At 38.9% G+C, this 18,692-nt stretch overlaps 2 protein-coding genes across 2 annotated transcripts; both read right to left on the bottom strand.

Annotated features, from left to right (window-relative positions):
- Positions 1-728: 728 nt before the first annotated feature.
- LOC132621983 (receptor-like protein 19) lies at positions 729-8,041 on the bottom strand. The gene is made up of 4 exons (XM_060336491.1): positions 8,004-8,041; positions 7,696-7,837; positions 1,578-1,870; positions 729-1,485 (listed from the first exon to the last, which is right to left on the bottom strand). Exons 1-4 carry the CDS (start codon positions 8,039-8,041, stop codon positions 729-731), a joined length of 1,230 nt encoding a protein of 409 aa, XP_060192474.1.
- Positions 8,042-8,221: 180 nt separating this feature from the next.
- Positions 8,222-10,876, bottom strand: LOC132621982 (receptor-like protein 9DC3). The gene is made up of 3 exons (XM_060336490.1): positions 9,994-10,876; positions 9,677-9,894; positions 8,222-9,133 (listed from the first exon to the last, which is right to left on the bottom strand). The coding sequence occupies exons 1-3, from the start codon at positions 10,874-10,876 to the stop codon at positions 8,222-8,224; spliced, it is 2,013 nt and encodes a 670-aa protein (XP_060192473.1).
- Between the last annotated feature and the right edge of the window lie 7,816 nt (positions 10,877-18,692).

The following is an 18,692-nucleotide window of genomic DNA, read 5'->3' as shown; positions in this document are numbered from 1 at the left end:
CTACAAAACAATGTTTGAAACATTAGACCTATGTACCTTTATATCCCTTTCTTTCCTTTGCTAATTAGTTGTTTATTTTTTATTTTAGAGGCAAAAGGAGTGAACCATAATATTATCTCCACTTGAGCTACAAAGCCTTTATCTACTGATTTGCTTGTTGAAAAATTCTAGTTCATGAAAAAGAAGTATGTCCATAACTACAATTATCTACTCCCACCATTCGCTTTTACTTGTCTAGTATGGACTTTGCACAGCCCTTAAGAAATAATAAATTATTTGCATAATTTATCATCTTACCCATATTAATTGATGTATAGTCTTGATGGATTTAGAAAATGATCCGGAATGAGTACTTAATGCTAAGGGTAAAACATATAAAAAATATTATTTTTCTCTTAATATTCAAAAATGGACAAGTAAAAGTGAAAATCTATTTTTGAAATAGTGGATAAGTAAAAGTAAATTTATCTTGCTCGGCGGAAATAACAGTTCTTGAGTTCAGGGACATTCCAATCATAGAGTAATTTTATATAGGCAAACAAACAACAATGGATAGCCTTTTACTCTATCTCTGTACTTCAGTTTTACATTTAACACTGTTTAGAAATAAATTGAAACAGAGCAACTTAACTTGAGCAATTATATTGCCATCAAGCATATACAAACAACAACCAGAAAATTCAAAAGAGAAAAACAAAAACAGAAAAGTTCACTCTTTCAATCTTCAATTAAGTCTGCCGTCCCCGCCTTCTCTTTTGTGCCCTTCTCATTTTCTTGGGAAAAGCGCCTTCAAAAAATTCCACTAACCATTTTAGCTTATGAGCTTTAAACATGAGGCTCCACGTGATAGTTCCAACAACTAGTCCACAACTGTACCCTATGACAACTGATTCCCACGTAAATCCACTTAAGAAGGATGACTCGTCTTCTTCTTCAGACTCCGATGGATCACTCGTTCCACATTTCTTTGACAAAGGAGGACCACATACATCAAGGTTGCCACCATACGAGTCACTTGAAAATGTGTCGAATTGTGAACCTTGAGGAATCGGTCTGACAAGTAGATTCTGAGAGAGGTTTAAGACTGCTAGAAAATTCATTCTATCAAATTCCTGCGGAATCTTTCCAGTGAGCCGATTCCAAGAGAGATCTAATGCTTCGAGCATATTCAATTTCCCCAGTTCCATTGGAATACCAGCGCTGAGATTGTTATGGGATAAATTGAGTAGCCCAAGTGAGCGAAGATCCTTTATTGTTTTTGGAATCACACCTTCAAAATGGTTGCTTGAGAGATCTATGGTTGTCATAATTGTGCCGATTCTTTGTAGCTCAATTTCCTGGCCTTTTATCACCAACCTCACTGAATCCTCGTACACTCCAAAAGTCGAGACAGATTCTTCCATATATTTGATCTCGCCTTTGTCTGTGCCATATAATTTGATCATTGCTCTAAAGTTTTCAAAAACCTTTGCAGGTAGTGAGCCTCTGAATTTGTTACGAGAAAGATCAAAATTTGCAACTTGGGAAAGCTAGACTTATTCTGCCAATCACTTATAGGTCCATGGAACTCGTTCGACCTTAATATAAGGACCTGCAACTCTGGAAGAGCTCCTAGCCAAGCTAGAAACATGTCATTTTTAGCGTTATTCCCCATATCAAGGACTTCTAAACGAGTACAGTTGAGCAATGACACCAGGATAGGTCCTTCAAATTGATTTCCATTTAAAATAATGGTTTTCAAATATGAAGGGCTCTGCGCACATAACCGTGGAAGACTCCCACTAAAATTGTTCCTTCTCAAGTCCAGCACAGATAGTTCTATGTTACCCAAGCAATTTGGAACAGTCACTGAAGTTGTTGTGGGATAAATCTAGAAATGTAAGGCTGCTCATGTTACAAATGGATGAGGTAGGTGGCTTGTAAGTGAATTTTGTGAAAGGTTTAGGTACTCCAATAAGTCCCACCTCATGCCGCTAAACCAGTTAGGGATTGGACCATCAATCTTATTGTTAGAAAGGTCCAAGAACTCAAGTGTTGTTGAATTTCTCAAGTGTGGAAAAGCCTTCAGTTCACAAGATGATTGTAGACATGTGAATTTTGACCCTCCCTTAGGTTTTTACACCATTTTTGAAGTTAATTGTAGCATTTAGGCTTAGTCTCAATAGTTTTGAGTTTTATTTCATTTTAGTAGGTTTTGTTTGTGAAAATCAAAAAGGACAAAAATATTCATTATTTTTAGAGTACAAGTTTTGTGTTTTAAAGGAAGAAAAAAAAATGTTCCTCTTATTCTAGTATTTTTAGTTAATCAATTTTGAGTTGTCTTAGTATAATTATTTAGATTTTCTTATTTTTGGTTTAAACTTAGTTGATTAATATATTTATCATAGTATTTTTATTTATCCCTTTAATGAAAAAATAATAATAACAATTCGAACCAATGATCGCCCACCACATGTCCAACTTCATCCATATCCATATCCATGGCATATTCTATTTTGAGAATAAGAATATCCAAGGACTTTTTGGGGAAAATGGCCAAATAAAGACACTATAAATACAAATGACCTAACCTAATTCTAATGGACCTAGACATATAATAATCAGCAGCCGCAGCTAGCAATGAATAGAAAAGGAACAGGTACGAATATGGCTATGGTACACATTCACATTTGATCGGTCTTCACTATTATATACACATACACAGTCATAGACCCATAGAAGAACACCCCTTTTTTCCCACAAAAATAAGATTTATTATGTTAAGTTCAAAAGGGTTTTCAAATCGAAAGTGACAAAAAATTGTGTTTTGAAAAGGAATTTTATTTAGGGAAAAAGAGTCGTCACTTGGCATCGAGCCTCGGTGTGCCAAGTCACCGTACAATTAACGTCCTTTTAAAAATAAGTTTGACTCTAAAATACTGATCATGCGACAGAGATTCCAGTTAGGGAATTTTGTTGACCGAGGGGAAGGTGCGAGGCACCCCTCGAGACTCGTGATTCAAGCACAGTCGCTTTGTTGACTTCATATTGGCTTAAATATAAAACTCAGTCAGGTAAACTCAAACAATCACACAAGCACACACACCAGAAAAGTTCGAAAATAAAGACCGAATTATTACAACCCGAAATAAAAGAAATACAAGAAAATAAACCTATGCTACATTATGCTAAACTATATTAAGCTATCCCCGACATCTGGGGGACATACCACCCGGGAATGAATACATAAGATCTTGCCAAATGATAAAACATGCAAACAATTTAAAGGGCCTAGAATTTGCCTACCAACCCCAATTGGAATAAAGTCGGCAAGTCCAATTTCTAATTAATCAAATGGCTCATATTTATTTTAAAGAAAACAATTCGTTCGTTTCACTAATTCTTGCCAAATGATCTAACTAAATCCGTATCCCATTTTTTTAATTAAAAAAAACTTAGCAGACCCCAATTTTCTACGAAACATTCAAATCAATCAGTGAATTAATCTGGTTTGAACCAAACAAAAAATCAATTCATTCAAAAAAGAAAACAGCACATGTATATCATTTGAATCAAAATATAAAATATGAAGAGTAGGGTTGAAGAATTGGACCTATAGTGTAATATTCTTCCAAGAAATTAGATCAATACAAAACCTTCGAGCAAAGATCCGATCCACGGATGAAATCGTGGAAGAAACCAATTACTATCACCAAGTTGTCTCTCCCTAGAGGTCAGGCAATTCATCATTTGTATCTATTATTCATTATAAGGATATGTTCTCATTCATTGAAATATTCCAAAATAGACACATAAAAGTATTCCATTTGGGTGGACCACTCAGCTCTTTATTGAGAAATTTTTATCTGCATATAATCTAGTTGAAGTGAAACTGCACAGTCATTTTGATTTTTTAAAAACATTTATGTAGATACATCGTTCCATGCAGATGTCTTTCTTACGAAAAACTGTAACTACGATTCATCCAATCACTAGAAATGATGATAAATTATACGTAAAACACAAAGAACAATACAAAGTTAAAAGAAAGAAAAATTGTGTGTTGGAACTTCTGAATATGCCTACGTAAAACACCTTTCTTCCATGCTTATGCTATTTTCCTATTTTTGTTTCTTGAAAGAAGATATCTTGTAGTTTATCATGTTCAAATCGCAAACATATTCTAATATTATTTATGTTATTTAAAAATATTTATACTTATTACTATGGATACACGTGCAATGCACGTGCCAAAAAACTAGTGTGTGTGTATATATATATGTATGTGTCTATATATATATATATATATTAGTCTCTAGACACGTGTGTTGCACGTAGTCCTCTATTGTCAATTATATATTATAAGGTGTGTGTTAAAAAGATATACATGTTCTAACAGCAGTTGTTTGAGTTATTAGTTGCACTAATATAGACAAAAGTTATTTCATTGTAATTTTTTTTTTTTTTTTTTGTAGTAATTGTGTAGCATTTAAAAGATTACATTAAATCACAAACCCACTACTAATCTTTAAATTACCTATAATTCATTCGTATATGTGAAAAAAGTGGTTCAATTTATCATTTAATTAATTATAGGTGTTATTAGATAAGACACCCTCTTTAATATTCAAATTCAGCCTAGACGTTGTGGGGTTTTAGAAATGAAGCTTAAATGGAATTTGACTACAATTGGCAGATGAAACAATTAGGGTGTGTTTGGTATTGAGGGAAACATTTGTTTTCCAATTTTTCCATGTTTGGTTGGTTAAAATGTCGGAAAACATTTTCTCTAGGAAAACAAGTTCCTTGAAAATATGGAAAATGACTTCCTTAATGAAAGTAGGGAAAACAAGTTGCACAAGCAACATTGCCAGTTCATTGTCTCCTCCCCACCCACTCAACATTTCCAACCCCTCGACCTTCCCACACCCCGCCATCCCCAAACCCCCCACTCCCCACCCCATACACCACCCAAACTACCCCCCACCCCACCACCTAACTACCTATACACCTCACTACCCCCACTAAACCACCCTCTCCTACCCCCACCCCACCGTACCACTTAACCATCCCCTCCTACCCCCACCCCATTACCTGCCTCCCCACCCCTATAACCACCTATGACCTACCACACCTCCTACCCGTATCTCTCAATTTTGCAAAGCTAGGCACTTTGTGAAAGTAGTAACTTTCAAAACTAGCAACTTTACAAAAGTAACCGCTTTTAAATACATACTTGTGAAAGTAGCTATTTTTCAAAAATAGCCATTTTGCAAAAGTAGTCACTTAAGAAAATGGTCACTTTTCATTAATAACCACTTCTTGAAAGTAGATACTTTTTAAAAATAATCACTTTTTGAAAGTAGTCATTTTGTGAAAGTGGTTACTTTTAAAACTAACTACTTTGCAAAAGTAGCCACTTTTTAAAATAGGCTCTTTGTGAAAGTATTAAAATAACCATTCTGGCAATGTGACCTTTCTAAGATAGTGGTCACTTTTGTAAAGTAGTCATTTTTTAAAAAGTGACACATAAATGGCTATTTTTGTAAATTGTCCATTTGAAAAATGACAAAAAGTTGCTATATTTGCAAAATTTGTATTTTCGGTCGTTTTGCAAGAAATACATTTTTGCAAAAACACAACAAGAGAACATGGAATTAGCTACGGAATTTATCGGTAATCCCTAGCTAATCCGTCGCTAAATAGCTCCTCGCTAATTAAATTGTCTTATAATTTATCGCTAATCCATGGCTAAATGCGATTAGCATGAAATTTTGCTGCTTAGCTAGAAAATTTTGTATGTCGCTAATTCCTTGTTTTCTAGTTGTGAAATAATCATTTTATGTCACTTTTCAAAAAATGGCTATTTTTGTAAATTGGTCATTTTTTGAAAAAGGATAAAATGTTGCTAATTTTGCAAATTTACATTTTCGATCGTTTGCAAGAAATACATTTTTGCAAAAATAACCATTTTATGTCACTTTTCAAAAAATGAAAAGGACAAAAAGTTGCTAATTTTGCAAATTTACATTTTCGGTCGTTTTGCAAGAAATACATTTTTGCAAAAATAGCCATTTTTATGTCACTTTTCAAAAAATGACTATTTTTGTAAATTGGCCTTTTTGAAAAGAGACAAAAAGTTGTTAATTTTGCAAATTTGCATTTTCGGTCGTTTTGCAAGAAATACATTTTTTCAAAAATAGTCACTTTTCAAAAAATAGATATTTTTGTAAATTGGCCATTTTCTGAAAAAGGATAAAAAAGTTGCTAATTTTGCCAATTGGCATTTTCGGTCGTTTTGCAAGAAATACATTTTTTCAAAATGGCCATTTTCATGTCACTTTCCAAAAAATGGCCAATTTACAAAATAGCCATATTTGTGTCACTTTTAAAAAAAAATGGGTAGTTTAATTTACAAACAGTCACTTTTTGGGTTTTCTTTCAAGGTGCAAAGTAGTAATTTTTTTGGTTATCTAGAAAAATGCCACTTGCAAAAGGTATGCAGATATTTGTTTATCTTATAAAAATAGTCACGGTGTGAAAGTAACATCTTTTTCAAAATACAGGGTGGGGTAGGAGGGAAGGTTGGAATTGGGGGAGGGGGTACGAGGTGAGAGGTAGTGAGTTTGGGGGTTGGAGGTGTTTGTGGTTAGGGGGTTGGAATATTGATATATCCGTCAAACCAAACACTAGAATTTTTTTTTTTCGGAAAATGTTTTCCACATCCAACCAAACACAAGAAAATAAGTTGGAAAATCACTTGTTTTCCAAGAAATCATTTTCGAGGAAAACATTTTCCACCATACCAAACACACCCTTAGTGACAAAATTTTCATAACTGCAGTCTTCAATGACTGCTGGAACAATTACTTTTAGAATATACAAAGGTAAAAATAATCAACGTATATCAGATCATCATACAACTATTGCAGTGCATTGTATATGATGTGAATTTAATGAGAGCAGTGGAAGAGACTCAATTTATTATGAATTATTACTTTTACATTTTAAATTTGTAATTAATATTAAAGGAGCAATTTATTTTTGAAGGGTAAAAATTGCATTCTATATTTTATGGTCATTTTAGTAATCCAACTTTGCACTTTGGAGCTTCTCACTTTTAGTATATAAATAATATAATATGATTAGTGCATGGTCCATGGATGAGCTATAGCTTCTTACAAATTTCCGAGATATTGATGGATTTACTAGTATATTCTGTTGTTTTCCATCTTGTTCTCTGCAAGACTTTTCAAATGATAGAGAAGAAGAAATTACACTAGGGAGATAGCATCACATTTCCATACATCGATCATTCAATGGTCCTGTGAGAAAGTAGAATGTGAACTTTAGACAAATTTCTCCTACATTAAATTTCCTGTCCACATCTACACATGACCAACTTTGCTGTCTTTAAAACTGAACCATAATATTATTTCCACCCGAGCTAGAGAGCCTTTGTTTGCTGATTTGCTTGTTGAAACATTCTAGTTCGTAACTGAAATTATCTATCAGCTACATTAAATTTATCTTGTTTGGTGGAAATAACAGTTATTGAATTCAGGGGAAATTCACAAAGGCAAATTCCAACCGTAGGCATCAGTCCTTTTCCTCTATCTCTATACTTCAGTTTTACACTGTTTTGCCATGGAAAAATGCAGAGAGCAGAGACTATATTGGTAATAAAGATTCTCTTGATAGAATACACCAGCATACCAGAGTAACACCAGCATTGGTAATTACCATATTTGCTTCCAAACTTTTGATATAATTGTTTTCATGTCCAAGCAAGCAGGCATAATTCTCTGTGTTCAGAAATAAATTGAAACGGAGCAACTTAACTTGAACAATTATATTGCTACCAAGCATATACAAACAACAAACAAAAAATTAAAAAGAGAAAAACAGAAACAGAAACAGAAAAGTTCACTCTTTCAATATTCAATTAAGTCCGCCGTCTCAGCCTTCTCTTCTGTGCCCTTCTCATTTTCTTGGGAAAAGCGCCTTCAAGAAATTCCACTAACCATTTTGGCTTACGAGCTTTAAACATGAGGCTCCACATGATAGTTCCAACAACTAGTCCACATCTGTAGCCTATGACTACTGATTCCCACGTAAATCCACTTAAAAAGTATGACTCGTCTTCTTCTTCGGACTCCAATTATTGAGGAACATGTGATGGATCACTAGTTCCACATTGCTTTGATAAAGGAAAACCACATAAATCAAGGCTACCACCATATCAGTCATTATCAAATGTGTTGAATTGTGGACCATGAGGAATTGGTCCGACGAGATGATTCTGTGAGAGGTTTAGCTTTGCCAGAAATGTCAGCCTTGTCAATTCCTGTAGAATCTTTCCAGTGAGCCGATTCCAAGAGAGATCTAGGGCTTCAAGCATATTCAATTGCCTTAATTCAAATGGAATATCACCTCTGAGATTGTTATGTGATAAATTGACGAGCCTAAGTGAGCCAAGATCCTTAAGTGTTTTTGGAATCATACCTTCAAAATGGTTGCTTGAGAGATCTATGAGTGTCATAATTGTGTTGATTCTTTCTAGCTCAAATTCCTGGCCTTTGATCACCAACCCCACTGAATCCTCGTACCCAACACCACCTTCTAAATCTTGACTCATATATCTGATCTTGCCTTTGTCTCCGTCATGTAATCTGGCCATTGCTCTGAAGCTTTCAAAAACAGTTACAGGCAGTGATCCACTAAATTTATTATGATAAAGATCAAAAATTCGCAACTTGGGAAAGCAAGACTTAGTCTGGCAAGAACTAATAGGTCCATGGAACTTGTTCAACTTTAATATAAAGACCTGCAGCTTGGGAAGAGTTCCTAGCCAAGCTGGAAATGAGTCATTTATTGCATTATTCCCCAAATCAAGAACTTCTAAACCAGTACAGTTGCTCAACACAGGGACAGGTCCTTCAAATTGATTACCATTCAATACAATGGTACTCAATGAAGTGCTATATGCACATAATGGTGGAAGACTCCCCATGAAATTATTTCTTCTCAAGTCGAGAACCCCTAGCCAAGTCATGCTTCCCAAGCAATGTGGAACTGATTCATTGAAATTGTTATGTGATAAATCCAACAATATAAGGTTCTTTAACTTACAGATAGAAGAAGGTAGCTGACCCTGAAGGAAGTTAAATTTAAGATCAAGATACTCTAAACTATGATAATGATGTAGTCCTAGGTGGCTTGTAAGTGAATTTTGTGAAAGGTTTAGGTAAAAAAATGAGTCCCACCTCATGCCACTAAACCAGTTAGGGATTGGACCATCAATCTTATTGTTAGAAAGATCCAAGACCTAAAGTGTCTTCAAATTTCTTAGAAAGTGTGGAAAGTCTTTCAGTTCACAAGATGATAAGAACAACCTTTTTAGGCTAGGAAAAGTGATATTTATTCCAGCATCCATGTTATTTGATGAAAGATCAAGCTGGATTAGGTTAGTGAGATTCTCAAGTGATTGAAGAAAAGGACCACTGAGTTGATTATGACTTAAAAACAACTACCTTAATGTTGGGTTTGTTTTGAGCTCATCAACCACTCCACTGAATTGATTATATTCGAGACTCAATAGCCATAAGGAAGGGAGGCTAAACACCTAAGAGGGTATTGTGCCATTCAGTGAGTTGTTAGCCAAATCCAAACCGTTTAGCTTTGGAAGCATACTGACATTGCTAGGCAGTGGACCAGATAGGGAATTAATCGACAATTCTATGATTTCAAGACCAGTCAAGTTTAAAATTAAGGAGGGAAATGGACCAGTGAAGTTGTTAGTAGAAAAACTCAATTCAACTAGCACTTGGAGGTTAGAGAAAACATTGGGAATTTCACCTCCAAGGGAGTTGGATGAAAGATATAAACGTGTGAGCTGCTTCAGTTTAGATATTGCTGATGGAATAGGGCCACTGAAATGATTATTACCCAAATCTAACTCCCCAATTTAGGTTAGGTTTCCAATGGAATCAGGAACGGAACCAAAGAACTGACATCCGTGGAGGTTCAAGCTATTCAAGGAACTCAAGGTGCCAATGGAATCAGGCAGCTCACCAGAGATGCCTGTGTATGAAATTTCCAACTCCAACAGAGTGTTGCTGGGGTAGATCTTTGGTAAAACTCCTTTGAGATGATAATTGTGACCCAATTTGAGCCTTTCCAAGTTAGGCAGAAGAAAAAATCTCTCTGTGAGAACACCTTGCAAATTGGTAGCTGTAAGATCCACATACCTTAATGAAGAAGACAAATTCATAGGTATCAAAGATGAGATGTTGACACCAGTGAGAGAAACAACCTCCAGATTTGTGCAGTTCTGAAGCAGTGTTTCAAATGTTTTCTGATCAAGTGATCCATACGCATTATACATATCTGAAGAAAGATCAAGTGAAACCAAATTGGAAAGGTATGAGATTTCGGTTGGAATTTTACCATCAAATTCAAAGTGAGAAAGGTTGAGATGCCTCAAATTCTTCAAGCGACCAATGCCAATTGGAATTGAAGAATGCCAGTTGGAATTGAAGTAATTGTAAGCAAGGTTTAGTCTTTGGGCATGTTGAAGTTGGAAAAGGCTATTGTTGGGATGAATCATTCCACCAAGCTGACTACAACTAAGGTCCAGGCCAGTAATATGACTCGTTAACATGTCACAATTGACTCCATCCCAAGTGCAGCAATCCCTACTCTCATTCCAAGATGTTGTTTTTGGGAAAGAACTATGACAGTCAGAGTAGTCATCGGAGATTTCAAAGGGATGTTTAAATTGAAGCAAAGCAGAAGCTTTACTAGGCAAGCAAAGATGATGCAGAGATGATGAAGAAAAGCTTTGGCTTAGGAAGAAAAAACAGAGAAGTGAATAAAAGAAAAAGAGACTTGCCATTTTCTTTTGTTTGTTTTGAGCAAATAACAAAATGTTTCTTACAAAATCAGTTATCACAATCCATAGATATTTATAGTTATTTGAACTCTTGGTTTACGTTCATTCTTGTTCTCGCTTCTATCAATATCTCATTTCACAAGAGAGTTGACTGGGTCAATATAATTAGGTTGACTGAGTCAATATAATTAGACACTGCACCCTTGTATAAGATACTCTTTAGAAAATTTCTACAGATTTTTGTAACAAATTTCCACGATATTTAAATCAATGTCCTTTAGGTAATTGTGGCTTTTAATGTTGAAAACAAAAGTTAGCAACCAAAATTGAATGAAAACTTTTAAGCATAAAGAAATTCACTATTCTTAAATGAAATATTGTCCACATATTCTTTAGGGGATAGCTCAAAGCCAAACGTTACTGTAAAATGATAATTTGCTTATAGGGAGAAGAAGACTATTCGTAAAAGGCGTCTTATTTCTAAACAAACTAGTCTTCAGACTTGGTCGCTAGTACCAATCATGCAATAATTGTCTTGTTCAACTCAGAAATTTTCCATAGATGCTTCTAACAATTTTCCTAGTTAGTAATGGTCTTACTGTTTACTGATTATTTGAACTATCGGTTTACGTCATTCTTGTTCTCGGTTCCATCAATATCTCATTTCACTAGAGAAGTTGACTTGACTTGGATCAATATAATTAGAGACTGCATCCTTGCAGATTCTTGTACTCCATCTGTCCCAATTTATATGACACTTTTCACTTTTCAGGAGTCAATTTGACTAAACTTTGAAGTTACATTTGATTAGATTAACTAAATATTTTAAAATTAAAATTTATATATTTGAAAACTACATGAAAAGTACTATAAGTTTCAAGGCTTCTCATATCAATTTGGTAAAAAAAATACATCTTAAAATGTTGGTCAAAGTTCATGCAGTTTGAATCTCGGGAAGCAAAAAGTGTCACATAAATTGGGACAGAGGCAATAACAAATTTCCTGGATAGTTAAAACTATGTCCTTTTAGGTAAACGATTTCCTCGAAGGATTGAAGATAAAGAAAATAGTGTCGACTCTGTATCACCCAAGTACAAACGGACAAGCGGAATCCACGACAAAAACTATCATTCAGAGCTAAGAAAACGCCTCAATGAGTCTAAGGGTGGATGGAGGGAATTCCTCCCCGAAATATTATGGGCATACAGAATGACGCCAAGATCAAGTACCGGCGAAACACCGTTTTCTCTTGTGCACGGCACAGAGGCTCTAATCCCAGTGGAGGTAGGCGAGCCCAGCTTCAAGTTCCAATATTCCACGAGGCAAGCAAATGACGAGGCAATGGCTATAAAGCTACATTTGACGGAGGAACTGCACGAGGCCACTTTAGACTGTTTGGCAACCCAAAAACAACGAATGGGCAGATATTACAACCAAAGAACCAACCTTCGACACTTTCAAGTCGGGGATTTAGTCCTCCGAAAGGTGACACTACATACAAAGAACCCCAATGAAGGGAAACTCAGGTCGAATTAGGACGGACCATACAAGGTCACTCGGATAACGAGAAAAGGGTCTTACCAGCTCGAGACAATGGATGGACAACAGATACTGAACAATTGGAACGTGGCACACCTAAAGAGATACTATTGCTAAGGTACTAATTTAACCTTTCCATCACTCAAGTTTCTTAAAACTAACCCTCGCAGGCAATGGCACAACGAACTAAGATAGCGGACTCAAATCGGAAAACACGTGTTGCACTCTTTTTTCTTTAGCCCAGTTTTATCCCAACTCGGGTTTTCCGGCGAGGTTTTTAACAGGCAACGATGTACAACGTGTTACTTAAAAATGTTGAAGACTGGCTTCGAGCCGGGACTGGGACTCCCCGGTAACAACGATAGTGTTTTCTCCTCTTCATGCTTCGAAGATCAAACACTGGGGGGCTAGAGTATCACCCCATGAAATGTGGAACCAAAGGGACACAAGAATTATGCTAGTTGTAAGGGCCAAACGACCGAATGAGTCATGCCCGAATAGGTTATTTGTAAGGGCCAAATGACCGAATGAGTCGTGCCTGGATAGGTTATTTAGGGTCAAACGATTGAATGAGTCGTGCCCGAGTAGGGTGTATTGAGTTGTGACCTTAGGTTCCATGTATCATTTATGATTATGAAATGAGAAACACTTCGGCTCAAAACACTTCGGTCCATATTTCCGTTTAAATATTCCCTATTTATAAAAAAATTGGCGCACCTACTCTTTTCTCCGAAGAATCGAGCCAGAACAAAGTCTGAAAGAATTCGGACTCGATGCAAATACGAAGGCTCTTAATCATATCGGCCAGAAAGGCTTAATGCGCCGATCCGGAAACGTTCGAATTTACAAATATGAAATAAGACCAAGCGTCAAAGGCCAAAAAATTTATATATATGTATACCGATCAAAAATATGCGGACATAGTTTTTTACATCGGCCCAAAATCTACCAAACCATTTACAAAATTACATCAGCTTAAAACATGCCGAGTCCAAAACCATACAAAAAAAATCTATATTACTCCTCTCCCGAGGAGGCAAGTTCTTCAAAGTTCGAAGGGTCTTCTCCGGAGCTTTCATCGTTAAGGGCTCTGTTCATTTTTGCTTCCATCTCTTCGGCCTTAGTGATCTTATCCCCAAAACCCTCGAGACCTTATTCCAGGATCTCACGGAGGGTGTGAACTCGAGTCAACCACTTCATGTGATCGGCCTTGAGAATGGAACGGTTAGTGGCTGCTTCTACATCGGCAACGGCCTGCTCTTGGATGTGACGACGAGCAACCAAGGTTTGGTCGAGTTGAGTAGTGAGATCCTTTACGGCCTTAGCCTGATCATCCACTGCCTTCTGAGCCGTTTTTAGAGCCTCACCTTGCATAGAATGCTCGGCCGTTAGCCTGCCAAATCCAGTCTTAAGTGCATCAAGTTCCTGCCTCACCTCGGAAATAGCGGCTACTCGTTCCTTAAAAGCCTCGGAAGTGATCTCGGCCTCCATAGCCAGCCGGTCCTTGTCCACCTGAAGGATGATATATTTCTCGCCCAAGGACGTCAATTCATTTCCTACTCGGAGGTTCTCTTTCCCAGCAATGGCGAGTTCGGCTTTGACGACATCAAGATCAACGTTAACAGCATTTAGCTCGGCATTAAGAACGGAGGCACCCCGGGACTCCGTAAGCCTCTTTTCTGCATCCCGCAGCAGGGTCTCAAACTTGTGGATTTCACGACCTTAAGCATCAAGTTGACCTCAGGCATTATCTAGCTGACTTCGCAGCTCAGTACATTCCCTTGAACCCCGCAGAAACCCCTCATGTACCAGCACCACGGTCTGCATTCGGTGACATATTAGTAAAAACTTGGAAAATTTAAAAACCAAAATAAAGGGGAACACACTCGTACATACCCGGTTACTAGAGTGCATACTCTCGTTCATAAGGCACAGCCACGATACTTCGTCCATCTTTTCACGATCCTCCTGGGACACCAAAGGATGAAGGTAGCTGGACACAACAACTGGAGGGGACAAAAAGTGAGTATCTTTGGGCACAATGATGACGATAGACCTTGTCTTCCTCGAGTCGACACTCGGAGCAGGAAACGTGCCTATAAGATGGGGCCGAGAACCCGAATCAGTACCGTGTATAGGTCATCTCCTACCTTGAGGAATTGGCAGGTTAAAACCCGAAGGATCAGCCCTAACGACATCTACCGGGAGGGCCTCACCCAACATACGTTCAAGATCCTCCCCATGTGGGGAAGAGGTCCCGGGCAGATCCGCAAGGTCCGCATCAGGTTCTCCTCCGGACTGATCATCATCTATAGAAATGACATCGCCAAAAATCCTGATTGGGCTCCTAGAGGGCTGCTGCAAGTCAACGTCGGGTAATCCTTGCGGGAGGGTTAAAGGTTGCATCTCCACTCCGGTCACAGTAAGACCAGTCCCGGGTGTAGGTGGAGCGGTTTGGTGCACCCGGAGGGCGATCATGAAATCTTCATCCGGGTCGTCTCTCAAAGTCCGCAAAGGCTCACTTCGAGCCGTGGCCGGTTTCCTTTTTTTAAGGGCCTTGGAAGATGAAGGCTGGGAGGATCTGCTGCGTTTTCTACTTGGAGCTACCTCGGCTACAAGTTGTTTCGAGTCAACCGGGTCAAACATCGAGATTTCCCTCGGAGAGGGGAGAGAAAGATCCCTCAGTCGGGTCTTGTCCTGCTTTAAGCCTACGAATGTAACGAAGTCAAAAAACAACGGAGGGGTTAAAACTTTGGAAACGAAGTGAAGAAGCCGAATAAAGCTCACCGTAACTTTTCACCACCCATCTGCCCTTCGACAAATCGGCTCAACATCGTAGCTCATGGGGGTACTGAGCCATGAGTCTTTAAATCCACACCTTGAGGTCGTCGATGACACGAGGAATCCACTTTCTAGCTGCAAGACAAAGCGATTACATGAACAAAAACGTCAAAATAAACCGAAGAGATAGAGCATTAAGGTTGCTTACGTTGTTTGTTCCACTTCTCAAGGAAGGGACGATAGCTACGAGGAATAATCTCCTCGGTCTTAACACGGACATACCGTACCAACCACCCTCGGTCTTTATCATCCACACTGGAAAGTATGGGATACTTTCCACGCTTTAGCAGTTTCACTATTCCCCCGCGAAACAAGCGGGGTGAGTAAAGCCGGATCAGATGATCAAGCGTAAATAGAGCATTGACCTCGTCGGCCAAAAATTGAATGCATGTAACTACACGCCATAAATTCGGCCCAATTTGTCTGAGGCATAGTTGGTATGTTCGGGACATATCCAGAATGACCTCGTCAATTGGTGGGTTCAAATTATAGGTGAAGGGGAAGGTATACACACTAGAATACCTCTCCACGTATGTGGTCATATCTTCATCAGGTCCTGGGATCACGATTTCCAAAGGGCCATACCGCCACTCACCGGCAGGTGGCGGTGTCGGATGTACGTCCCAGTTGCAGTTAGCTCGAACTTGTGGTAAAAGCGACTCCCTGATAGCCGAAGGATAACATCAGACGTCGGAACCTCGGTCCTCGTTGTCTCCCCTTGGGGGATTTTCCGAAGCAAATTCAAAATCAAAATTAAATGCTGATGGAATTACGTCATGTCCCCGAGGTTTATAGGGGACTGCTTCGGTACCTGCACCGACAGTAGTACCGGTGGCGCGAGGGGAGTCGGACGGAGTGTTTTCTCGTGATGATGAACGCCTAGAACTTGAGGCCATATTTTGAAGTATTGTGTTGAACCAAACGGATAAAGGGACGTGAAGAAGGGGAAGAACAAACAAGAAGGAGATGAAGATCAAGAGGCTGTTTTTAAAGCTTTATTAAAGAACTGGTGAAGAACAGGGGCTTGTTCTTGTGACTTGAAGGTCGAATCACTGAGTGATGGAGAATGTTTTGAAGTTATGAAAGGTGATAAAAGTTCAGGAAGAAAAAATGAGGAAAAAGGGCGAGCCAAGTTATATATAAGGGGAGCAAAACGCTTCCAATTCGACGCCTTTCAGCCGACCAGTCACGAGACGACACGTGCCGTGAAACAGCTAATCGGGAACCGACGCGTCCTTTGTTCAGTGAAGTGACGTGACGAGACATTTGGGTTTCCCGCGCATTTTTGATGAATCGCATTTAAGTCTGCCCACTCCGAAAAGAAAGAATTAAGTTCGGTAATACCACTCCGAAAAGAAGAATTAAGTTCGGGGATAAAAAAAATTCGAACTACAAAATTCGAAAACACGGTTCCATTGAGCATCTGAATAGGAAAATTGGCATCGGTCTGAAAGACGGGTTCCATTAAACATTCGAATAGGAAAATTAACATCGATCTGAAAGATAGTACAAAGAAAATTAAACCAAACTACGTCGATCTAAACGACCGTACAAAACTAGAACTACCAGTCGAAATGACCGAACAAAGCAAAAGCTTAAAATTCTGAGCTCTATGTCTCGTCAATCGGGGATTGATCGCTTTTCCCTGATAAAGCCACTTTGAGCCGATCATTCTCTGCTCGAAGTCAGGCGATCTCCCCGAGAAAATTCTCCGGTCGCAACAACCTCCTATTCGGCATCATCATCGATCTCCACAATTGGTATCGGACCTTTCCTGGACAATCCCCTTCGGGAAATCCGACGAAATTTAACCCTAGCGCAAATTCCCAAACCGCCCGCCGGGGTCTTCGAGACGGCTCTCCTCTTCGGTACCTTAGCCGAACCAGTAGTACTTCCCTCGGCTGCATCCTCGGACTTTATTTTGGCAGCTCTTGCCTTCGTAGCTTTCTTCACCGGAAGCCCTAGTACACGAAAGAAGTTACAAAAAAAAACGTAAGTAGTGATAACAGAGAATGAGACTTACCATGATTCTTGCACCTCCATCCAATCGGGCCCAAATCTCTCCAAGAGCGACCCACGCTTTCAGTAGCACCCAACACGGTGGTTAGCCACTCGAATATCTTGGGTAAAAACTCAGGTTCAACAGCAATCAGCTCGAAATTTCATTCCTCGAGCAGAGGATCCGGGTTGACGCGTTGTAGTTGGGCCGTTCTCATCTTGACGAATCGGTGCAACCATCCTCGATCAAAGTCATCCTCGGGGTCAATTAGGCCCTGAACGCCTCGAGGGATCAAATGCATAATACCCTCACGGATGACCCTGGGAATATAAATATGGATTAAATGGTCCAAGGTAAATGGGACTCCAGCCATATCAGCTAAAAACTGGATACAATGAATAAGTTGCCATATTTGAGGAGCAACTTGTCCTACGCAAATCCGATAACGTCGACACATATCTTCAACCAGCCGATGAATCAAAAGCGTGAATCCGATGGAAAAGGGGTAAGTGTATACAAGGGAATGACCGGGGATGTGGTGATTAATCCGCACCCCCAGTCCGGTAGGCAAAATCTCAACCCCTGTGTCTAAGCCACACTCTCTCCTAACCATAGGAATTGTGTCGTCGGTAACAAAGGATTTGAAGTTCCTCACATGGTCGTAGTGGTGACCGACCCTGCAATCATCCTCAAAATTGAACCCAGCGGGACAATTTCAGCCGCTTTGAGTTCGAGGTCCGTCATTACAAGGGGTTCGAAAGATGGTAAAGGTTCGGTGAAAGATTGTAAAGGTTCGGTGGAAGATGGTATAAGCAAATCCAAAGGAGGGACAGCGTCGGTTAACAACAATGAAGGAGAATACATATTAAAGCAAAGCAAGAACAAAGTTTTCAGAATGTGTGAAGAAGTGATGCTATGCATGGATTTATATAGGGAGGAGGTTGAAGTTGGAGAAACTTCTAGAGACTTCTAGAAGCTTCTAGTAACGGTAGAGTTCAAAAGGCCAAAGGATTCTGGTGAAATCCACGTTACCAAAGCACGTAACGGTGCAACATTTATTATATTATAGTCCATTATGAGATTGTGGTTTTGGGAGAACGGGGTCTCTTCAATCCATTTCCCGTTTCCATTTCTTTACTTCGGAAAATGGAGGGACTATCTGTGTACGGTGAGAACTTGGGAAAAGTTCTCTCCGGTTCAGTAAAGGACCGTACAGTAACGGTCCATGAAAGAGCTTTGCTTGTGTCCGAGTTAGTGAGTCCATGATGTTGCGCCGGAGGTATGTTCGAGAGGATAAGTCCAAACCAAGGAAGGTTATCTTCCACTGATTCACCGCCGAGGATCGCACCATCAACGGACGTGTCCGATTATATCGGAACTGTTTCACCCACGTGGGAGTTCGTGTCTACTAGTTTTAGTAGGTCACTAAACACTATATAA

This window comes from Lycium barbarum, chromosome 12 (assembly GCF_019175385.1).
Source record: "Lycium barbarum isolate Lr01 chromosome 12, ASM1917538v2, whole genome shotgun sequence".
In the NCBI taxonomy this organism is placed as follows: domain Eukaryota; kingdom Viridiplantae; phylum Streptophyta; class Magnoliopsida; order Solanales; family Solanaceae; genus Lycium; species Lycium barbarum.
The sequence above is the reverse complement of the archived record's forward strand: the minus strand, read 5'-3'. Positions and strand labels throughout refer to the sequence as shown.